Here is a 10,713-nt window from a genome sequence, read left to right as displayed (position 1 = left end):
AATGATTCCACAGTAACTTTCAAAGTGCCTATTTATAGTACTAGATCTTTGTTGAACAATTGAGTGAATAAATGAATGGGTTAGTGGACGGATAAACAGATAGATGAAAGGATTAACAAATAAATGAATAAAAATGATCCTTAGGCCTCACACAATGAATATAATTATTAAGCATAGGTATAGTAAAGGTGAAATATGGGTTGCTAAAGTCAAATACTACCAATATATATAATCCTCTAAAATCATCTTTTTTAATCCATGTATTTACTTTATAGAGGACACTTCTTTTAAATCTCTTCCTTTTTTACCTCTACCTTCCTCAAATCCCTTCCTCCTACCAGCCATTTCTTCTGTATTATTATGAACCCTTTCTGTAATTCTATATACAACATTACAATTGCAAATTAATTTTCTGCCCCCTCCATTCATAACCAATAATCTCTAATATGTATCAGGCACTCTTCTAAGCACTCCATACACATTATCTAATTTATCCCTGGGCTCTGACTTGTAGCTTGTATTATTTCCCTCATTTTATGTATGTGGAAATTGAGTTAAGGACCTTGCTCAATGCTAGGCAGCTAATCAATGAGAGCTGAGAAAGCTCAGATGTCTGTCTAATTGAACAACCCTTACTTGACACTGTTCTCTCCTACTTACATTTTTTCCACACCAGAGAGGTTTATCTTGCTTGTTTGTCTTGAAAGGCAAGAGCTTTTTCTCCCGATAACTTATATTAGCTCCTCACACATGTGAGTCCCTATGGCAATGAATAAAATAAAACCCACACTCCTAAATTAAAACTCAGGTTATCATTGCATTATAATATGACAAATATTGTTCATCATAATGATTATGGGACATCAAGGAAAGGAGAAAATATGTGGAATATATCCTAGCTCTAATAGATAGGACTGTCTATAATATAGTTGAAGTATTCTTTATGGTTTAAGATAACAGGGTTTAAAAGGAGCAAATCCTCTACTATCTTAAAAACACCTTATTTAATACGAACTCCCCCATATAGATAGACGATAAAAAAAAAATAACTAATGCCCTTTGAATTCTGGATGACAGTTTTATTATATTCAGCTCATATAACTTAGGTATCAGCTACATATATCATGGATGCTTCTTGACACTCCTGTTGGAATAGTAATAAAATATAGCACTAAGATGAGTTACTTGATGAAGTAATTTAAAACTGCAACGTGTTTCCAATAGAACTCTAACATCCTTAGTCAGCTTATGGTTGGAGATCAATGTCAAAATTAGTATGTGGATGTTTGATATGCCAGCCTCCTGGGTTTAGAGCGCTTGTAAATTGCTATGGGCTCACATGGCTTTTTGTTGTCATAGCTCATAAAGATAACATAAACAGACATCTGTTAGGCCTCTGCTGGGATGAGGTTTGGAAATTGGCTTTTCATGGAATAAGACTTAATTTAGATTAAAAATGGTAATATAGTTTCTAAGTAAAAATATTTTTATCAGCAGATAAATATCACAACAAATTTTGTAGACTGTTGTATGATCACCAGAAAGTCAAATTGTGCACATTCACCTTTTACAGTGTGAGTTTAATAGATTGCAAACTGGTTGTAATTTGGTCTGGTCATTATTATTTGTGAGGAAAAATTTGTCTCTTGAAATCTCTTTAAAAATTGAAACTGATGCTAGTTATATTTTTATAATTGAAACAAACACACTGAGAGATAGCACACGAACAGTAGAAATTTATTGAATCTTTCTTAAAAGTTTTTATTCAACTTTTTATTGAAGAGGTCCCATGAATTATTTAAAAATTATTTACAACTCTTGAATGTTGGGCTTAAATTTGTGAGTTGAAGAAAGACTAAGTAACTGGAAGGTTTCATTTGTTTATGAAACACTTTTTAAACTACATTTAGCAAAGGTGTTTTAAGTCTTCCTGAAGCATAAGATGGGTAGAACAGTGGTTCTCAACCTTCCTAATGCCGCGACCCTTTAATACAGTTCCTCATGTTGTAGTGACCCCCAGCCATAAAATTATTTTTGTTGCTACTTCATAACTGTAATTTTGCTACTGTTATGAATGGTAATGTAAATATCTGATATGCAGGATGTATTTTCATGGTTACAAATTGAACATAATTAAAGCATAGTGATTAATCACAAAAACAATATGTAATTATATATGTGTTTTCCGATGGTCTTAGGTGACCCCTGTGAAAGGGTCGTTTGTCCCCCAAAGGGGTCGCAACCCACAGGTTGAGAACCGCTGGTGTAGGAGATTGTATTTAGTACCTTGACTCTATGCTTTACAGAAAGAAGAAAACTTAGCATGTAGAATCAATAGAACTTGTTGAGCAGTTTGAGATGGGAAACATAACAAAAGAATGGTAAAACCTATGATCTGGATTGAACAACAGAGAGATCATGGGATATGACAGAGATGTGGTGTGTTTAATTTTATAAACTAATTAAATTGTGAGTTTATTTTGAAAACGTTGAGTTTATTTGTCTATGTTTCAAGAGGCAGTTAAGATTATATATATAATTAGAGATTAGAAGAATGATCTTGCCTAGGAAAAAAAGGAAACTATGGAAGTACTTAAGATTTCTGATAGAGAATAGGTAGAGTAATAAGAGAAGATGATCTATAGAAGTATTTTTAGTACAACTAACATTTATGAAATGATCAGAGGAGTTTGGTGAGAAGAAGCCAGAGAGAAAGAAGAAAAATCAGGGAATTATGGCATTATAGAAGCCAAGAAAAAAAGAAACTTTCTAGAAGGAATTGGTAAACAATCATCGGTTCATTTGTGAATTAATTCACAAATGTTCATTAATTTCCTACTTGGCGTTAAGCCCAAGTGTGGAAAGCCCACATATGGACTCTGTACTAAGGGAGCTTACAGTAAAGTGAAAAAATAAATATAAATCAAACAATAACACATAAATCTTTTATTGTAAATTTTAAGTTGGAAAGAGTAGAATTGTTATAGTGAGCTATAACAGTAGGAAGCAGGTGAGCTTCTGTTCTGTGAATTCTGGGTCCTCTGTCTCAAGAGTTGACTCAGACTTAAGGTTTGAAGAATAAGGAACTCTTAAGGCATGCATTGCAGAGGACAGTTCTGGCAATGAAACACCCACCAAGGACCTGCTATCCGAGGGACAGGGCCACGTGCCCTGAGCACTAGGAATTATCCTGAAACTATTTTAGCAGGAGCATGATCTCAGCTTCCAGAAGTTTTTTAGAAAGTAAAACTAAATAATTACTTTTACTTTTAAGCTGCCAACCGTGCAGAGACGGTGATCCTAGAGAGAGAGGGGCATTTGAATCTGGAATATTTGTTTCAGGCTGAGAATAATTATGAGGCCTATGCATTGTTTATTAATTTATTAAATATTTACTAATTCTTTTACATATGTGAGATACAAGGGAGAATGAGTGACAAATTATTCTTTAAAAAATTATCTTTAGCATGATTATAATGATGATTTAAAAGGTAATTTAGCCTTAGCCAGTTTGGCTCAGTGGATGGAGCTTCAGCCTGTGGACTTAGGGGTCCCAGGTTCGATTCCGGTCAGGGGCATGTGCCTTGGTTGCGGGCACGACCCCAGTGGGTGATGCGCAGGAGGCAGCTGATCGATGTTTCTCTCTCATCGATGTTTCTGGCTCTCCTTCTCCTTTCCTCTCTGTAGAAAAATCAATAAAATATATATTTTTAAAAAAGCTAATTTATACATTCACTTATTTTAAGTATATAATTAAATGTTTGGTAAATTTACCAAGTTGTCACCAATTTTATCATTCTTTGATAAAAATGTTTATACACTAACCAGTGAATTATCCCTCCCTTGGATGGCAAGAGATGATCTATGCTCCAGGGTGAACAATGAATTATTGTCCTTGCAAAGCCTGTAGGAGGGGCAGTGTTAGATTCTAGATGCTTCCTCCTAGGAACAAATCACACTTGGTAACCCTCAGTTTGAAACTGAAAAGAAAAGAAAATCACAATTTTTAAACAATGCCACATATTAATGAAAAAATCATTTCTATATAATTTCTCTTCCTGTGTTGTTTTTCTTTTAGTAACTCCATGAGGGCACACTTACTCTGGCATCAGTTTTCAAAAGAAACTGCTCACTCAGAAGCTCAGCCTTTATGGGCCTGGGTCTGTGGTGATTGTTTAATCCATAGGTAAGAAAAACTGTCTCTGAGGAAAAAAAATGAATTGTTCAATGTCCCACGGTGGACCTGTTGATGAGACAAACTTAAGTTCACAAGCACAGCCCAAGATTCTCTACAGTGACCAGGTCCCCTGTTCTGGGAACGTAGTTCAGAAAAACATTTCGCCACAGATTCACAGTGAATCACCTGATGAGTAGTATGCTGTTGGAATCTGTGAGTTTGATGAAGATTTCTCTTCATGGTGGGTTGGAATACAAGTGTTCAGATACTTACACTAATGCAGCTGTTCTCAACCTGTGGGTCGCGACCCTTTTGGGGGTCGAACAACCCTTTCACAGGGGTCACCTAAGACCATCGGAAAACACATTTATAATTACATATTGTTTTTGTGATTAATCACTATGCTTTAATTATGTTCAATTTGTTGGGGGTTTTTTTTGTTGTTTTTTTAATTTTTATTTTTTCCAGTTTTTTTTTTATATTGATTTCTTACAGGAAATTTGTAACAATGAAAATACATCCTGCATATCAGATATTTACATTACAATTTATATCAGTAGCAAAATTACAGTTATGAAGTAGCAACGAAAATAATTTTATGGTTGGGGGTCACCACAAGCTGAGGAACTGTATTAGGGTCGCAGCATTAGGAAGGTTGAGAACCACTGCGCTAATGTCTTATAGCAAAAGAGTGTGGCTATTGCTTAGCAGTACTTCTTTTGATATTTACAAAAGAACAGAATTAAAAGAAAGGAATAAGCATATCTTTGTGGTTTATATGTTTTTGTAATAAAATTCTCTATGCTTTGTTTCAAAAATCAGAGATGATTATGCTGCCCTGCTACGGGTATTGTTGGGGAGCACACTATATATGGGAATAAAAATGTGAAGTGATTGTTTCTTGAATATAATAGAAACCGATTAAACATTTGTGGACTCACTTTAATGAATAATCTAACTCCAAGGGAAATATAAATGTTTCTTTTGCTGATAAATTATATAACTGTGCTATTATAAGTGTACACTTGTATATCAATATTTTGTATGTTAAAATAGTTAAATTATCATTGGATAATTGCAGCATATTATCAGGTTTTTTCTTCGGCATTTTGCATGGGGTCCTTTTTATTCTAAACTTCCTTATGCTAACTTTAAGTACAGTCATTTTCTCCAGTGTAAGGCTTTTACTATGTTAAAATGGAAACAATCTCCGTTGGTTTTGATATTATAATGGCATTTGACCATTTTTCATTTTCAGAAAAGAGAGCTCACAGCAATGTACATTTAAAAACAATTTTCAATCACATTCAGAATGTGCTGTTTTGTTTCAATCTGACCAATTTAGAAAATATGAATGTCTTTTAAATAAAATAATATCTTTGTTTTGCTTATGTATCTTTGTTTTGCTTATGCTTTGCTTAATCGTCTCTTTTGTTTTGCTTTTTATCTGAAAGGTGTAGTAAAAAGAGGGCCATCACTGTCCCTGTGAAGTAAATTGAGATCTTTTTAAAAATCCTTTTTCGGTCATGTGACTCTGTTTCTTAACTAGTGTGACCAATGTGGTTTAAAATAACAATTATGCTTTTACTAATGAAAAGTGTGTTGGCAGTTATGTGCTGGTAATAGCCAAATGTCACAGAGAACTCATTTTCCTCTTGGTTTGGTGATTGTCAAAAAGTTTTAATAAAGAAATAATGGAATGGCTAATGTTACAACAGAGTAAAATTTTACTTTGATTTACTGAAAAGGTACACAATAATAAGCAGCCAATTCATTACTAGTCACAAAACATAGCAGTTAGGCATCCAATAATTTTTCTTCTACCTTTGAAAGCTAATCAAGATTTCAGGCACAATACAGGTTACTGGAAAAAAAACAACCCATATTTTACAAAATTAATGGTAAATTAGATTTAAGCAACAGTTTCAAAATGGCAAAAAAAAAAAAGAGTTTAGGAAGAGACTAGATATTGTCGTAACACTAAACAAACTCGAAGGTGTTTCAATAGCGTTGTTATTTACAAATTTGACTAAAATAGTGCATATTATGATTATCAGGAGATTATCATTTACAACTGAGCTAGAAGCACAACATAAACTATAGGTTCTTAATAGGATTTTAATTATATGTTTCATTCAAGTTATTGGTAATCCAAGTTTATTACATCTGCAACTTTTGAATAGAAAAAACACATGATGTAAGTGTGCCCCCCTGTGGCTACAGAGTAGTTTGTAAGACTCTCAGAGAAGACCTACATGGAAAGAGAGCCTTAACTGGATCTATTCTCTAGTGAGCACTTACTCCATCCCAGGCAGAGGCTGTCTCTCCTCCTTTTAAAGATAATCAAAGGTAGAAGATTCATAATTTCTCTTACAGTTCTCACAAATATTTCATTTTTAGTAGCCATATATGCTAAGAAACATATCCAGCTCTGATCGTGAGGTGGTGTAACATAGTAAAAACACATAAATCAACACAAAGCACTTTTCCTCATATACATATTGTTAGATTAAAAGTCAAGCCTGAGGGATTTTCTGCAAGTAGCTTAAAATACATTTTGGATTAAATAGGATAATGGGTCAAGGAAAACATTGTAGTAGGCAGGTCCATAACCTGAAAAAAGTAGTTTGCTCATTTGTGTCATGTATATAAAAATTGATATATTTTATAAATTTTGTCAATCAACAAAATATTGCATATCTATAATGTATATTATAGATTCCACAGATTTGCAAAGCCCTTTTCCGTAAAGCATGTTGTAGAGTTGCCAATAATTTTATTTTGACACCAAAATATTACCTAGTTAATACTCTTTTTTCATTTCTCTCTCCGGTCGCTAGGGCCATGATGCAAAGACTTGTCTGTTGACATGTTCATGTTCCTGGACAGCCTCTGCAAGGGCTAGTTGTCAATGACCCGTTAGATATAGGCCTGCACCAGCTCCCTGAGGCAGTGCATGTGATGACAACTGGACAAATCTTAGACATGCATGAGCTGGGAGTGTTAGAAATCTAAGGTAAGCAGGATTCAGGAACAGTCTGAGTCAGGAAGAGAAACCTCAAAGAACACAAAAGGAAAATATCAGTATAATCAGGTTTGAACTTTAAATGAAAACCACTAAGACGGCTTCTTCGAGACACTATAAATGCAAAAAAAAAAAAAAAAAAAACCCCAAACCTAACTGTCCAGTTAAACATTGAATTTTCAATCGAAATAGGCGTTTCAGTTCTAAGCAACTTGAACATTTCTAGTCTCAGTGTGCGTTTCTTCCAGCTAAAGCATCGCTTCCTATATTTTCCATTTTGTTACTTTTTAAAAATTAGCCCAAAATGCTGTGCATCTGCACCAACCATTTTTTTAAAATATATTTTTATTGATTTTAGAGAAGAAGGGAGAGGGATAGAAACATCAATGATGAGAGAGAATCATTGATAGGCTGCCTCCTGCATGCCCCCTACTGGGGATCAAGCCCGCAACCCAGGCATGTGCCCCTGGCCAGAACCGAACCTGGGACCCTTCAGTCCGCAGGCCGATGCTCTATCCAGTGAACCAAACCAGCTAGGACATGCATCAACCATTTTTAATTAAAATTTTAATGTGAAATAATACATAGAGTCAAATTTAAGGTTGCAATCATTAAAGAAATAATGCAAACATCTATTTTATATTTTCTCTATTAAACATTTCTCTGTTTAATAAAGATTTTTTTTTTAGCATAGTAAATGTTTTTAATTTGGAGGAAGATTTTAATTTCAATCAGCATTGGAATAAATTTAAGTTGTTTTTATTTGTTTTAATAATCCAAACTTACCTCTAATTATAGATTGGTCATTTAGCATTTTTTTTAAAGTTCTCAGATTATAATATTTCATAAGTAAATATTGATGTCTGTCAGTTTTTTGCACAGATTGAAATTAGTTTTGCACTTTTAAAAGACAAATTGAACCATTTTGTACCCAACCCTTTCTACCTGTGTTACCTAACAGAGGAATCCTAATGGTAAGCCAGAGTCAAAATCTAAATAACAATAATAGTAACAGTTCAAACAGTATCTTAATCTTTTCTGGAAAATTCTTCTCACCCTGAGGGAAACAAACAGTTTAGAGTAGAAGGAAAAAAGACAAAACACAATGGAAGAAATAATAGCATTTGTAATCTTAATTTACAATCTCATAACATTGAATATCTCCTAGCAAAATGTTGGGCTGTTGTCATATAGATGTTGTTTTTTAGCCAAAAAGTTTTATTGAGTGCCTGAACTAAATATATTTTCATGCTTTTGTTGTTGTTGTTCTTGGTATCTTAGGCTCCTTAAAAATGTATATTCAGCACAAAAATTTAAAAATAGTTTTTCTTAGACAGATTTATTTATGACTGCTTTTGTGGTTTTGAAGATAAACCCAGGGACACTCTAATAAAGGTTACTTACTGAGTAGTGATCATCCTATGTTTTGGAAAGGAAATATGTTACAGAACAATGCAGTAGCCGCTAAATCAAATGGAGCTACAGATTAGCATATTGCTTGATTTATGTTTCCTTCATCTCATCTACATTGTAAACCCCTAAGTAGCTATTTTTTCAGAATACTAAATCTCATGCATTGACCTACTATTCTGATCTATATCAGCTTCTTCTACAAGTGTTGAAAGTAAACAATATTGAGACATACTTGAAAAGTATATGTTGTAAATGGTACACACATTAAAAAAGAAAAGGCATTTTTTTCTGTCCATACATAATATGGTTTAGATTGCAGGGCACCAAATTAACTTGTAAAAAGGAGGCTTTGACCATTAGCATACCATGTGACATTTAGCATGAACCATATGGTACTAAGAGAAAAGCTCAGTCTTTCTCTTCTAAAAAAAATCTCCTAATTTACTTGCTCTTTTTTTTCTACTTCTTATTTACAAAAAATATATATACTAATGATGACACTGAATTCGTTTTTTCTCTTAAAGTCTAAGAATTGACCCCAAACCCAAAATTGTAATAATGTTCCTTGCTGTTCTGGAATAAAATGGGGGAAATGAGCATTCCATTGAGAACTCTTGTTAACATCTTTACACTGTGTACTTGACCATTCATTGTCCCCTGTTTTCAATCAGCAGAAATAGATGATTAAAATCTTTAATCCCACAGGTAAATTAAGCATTAATATTATTTTCTAAGGAAAAAAAGGAAACAGATAAAATTGCATGCATTTTCTTGCATATGTAATTTTGCATCAACAAGTGAGCATTTCATTTGCAGCTGGCTAAACAGGAATAATGGACCAGTAAAATACCACATGTATCACCTTTGATTAGTCTCTATAGTACAGGCACAGTTACATTAGCAACCAAAATGAATGCCTCTCAAAATCTGGCCAATGGAAATAATATGGATTACCTGGCATTTTTAATTGTTCTATGATCAAAAATAGGCCACAATGCAGAACTTAATTTCCAAGCAAATTCAATGCCAGTGATTTGTACTGATGTAGAATTTCTGATATATACCAGTTTTCAGACCCAAGGACATCAAAGACACCTCATCCTCAATGTCCCACAGAAATAAAAACTGATCCAGATACAGGTGACAATAAATTCAAACTTTGCGTGAAAACTTTTTGCTTCATAATGCTACTTACATTTCTAGATATGTTAATATCTATTAAAACAACACATCACATAGCACCTTTCCTTTTATATCTTGAAAAACATACATAAGCAAGAATGAAGTAAAAAAGAGGTTGTTAGAAAAGTCCACAATCTTTCAGATTCTCTTTGATTATTATATCTGTAACTGCATCAAACACGAACTTGACATTTTGGGTATCTGTAGCACAGGTCATGTGGGAATAAATTTCCTTATCTTCTTTTCTTAAATTCAGGTCTAGAAACTGGTTCTTGATGTAGTTCCCTGCATCTTCAAATGTATTTGGCCCTTTTTTAAAAAAGAAATTAAACATTAATTGCATAAGAAATAAAATTATAAATAATGTCAGTAAGTTTTAAGATTGTACTTTGTGTGCTTCTATTTAATGTACTCTGTACTAAAAAGTCAATATTGGCAATTATCAATTATCTGGGATTTATGTAATGCCTACTTTGTGCTGGGAACTATACTTAACCACTGAGGACTTCAAGTGGCTAATATTTAACCTCTACATCAATAGAGGAGAAATACTAATATATTTACACAACCAAGTAAGTGAGTAATGAAGCCTATATATATATCAACGTCTGTGTGTCTATATGTGCATTTAGTTTCATATGAACAAAATGAAGAAAAGAATAAAAGTTACAAAGTAAACTGCAGAATGAGGTGGTATTTGAGCTAGACCTTAAGGAATAGCTAGAAGAGAACAGAAAAATTATATGAGTGAAAAGCAAAAGTGAGGGTGAGAATGGCCTATACCACTGGACTTCAGGGTCGAGTTGAGAAGTTAATGTGCATTTTGGAGAATTGGGTTCGGTAAAAATGAAAGATTTTCATAGAGGGATTGTAGGAAGTCACGTAGAGTAGGTGGTATGGGCCAGATTATGAACTA

At 33.5% G+C, this 10,713-nt stretch overlaps 1 protein-coding gene across 1 annotated transcript in view; it reads right to left on the bottom strand.

Annotated features, from left to right (window-relative positions):
* Window positions 1–9,198: 9,198 nt before the first annotated feature.
* The window catches only part of GNAT3 (G protein subunit alpha transducin 3), a 47,916-nt gene continuing 46,401 nt past the window's right edge, over window positions 9,199–10,713 (bottom strand). Inside the window, exon 8 of the mRNA XM_059656171.1 lies at window positions 9,199–10,106. Coding sequence (XP_059512154.1) covers window positions 9,916–10,106 — 191 coding nt within the window. The 3' untranslated portion in view covers window positions 9,199–9,915. The remainder of the gene's footprint in view (window positions 10,107–10,713) is intronic.

This window comes from Myotis daubentonii, chromosome 10, assembly GCF_963259705.1.
Source record: "Myotis daubentonii chromosome 10, mMyoDau2.1, whole genome shotgun sequence".
In the NCBI taxonomy this organism is placed as follows: Eukaryota; Metazoa; Chordata; class Mammalia; order Chiroptera; family Vespertilionidae; genus Myotis; species Myotis daubentonii.
The sequence above is the reverse complement of the archived record's forward strand: the minus strand, read 5'-3'. Positions and strand labels throughout refer to the sequence as shown.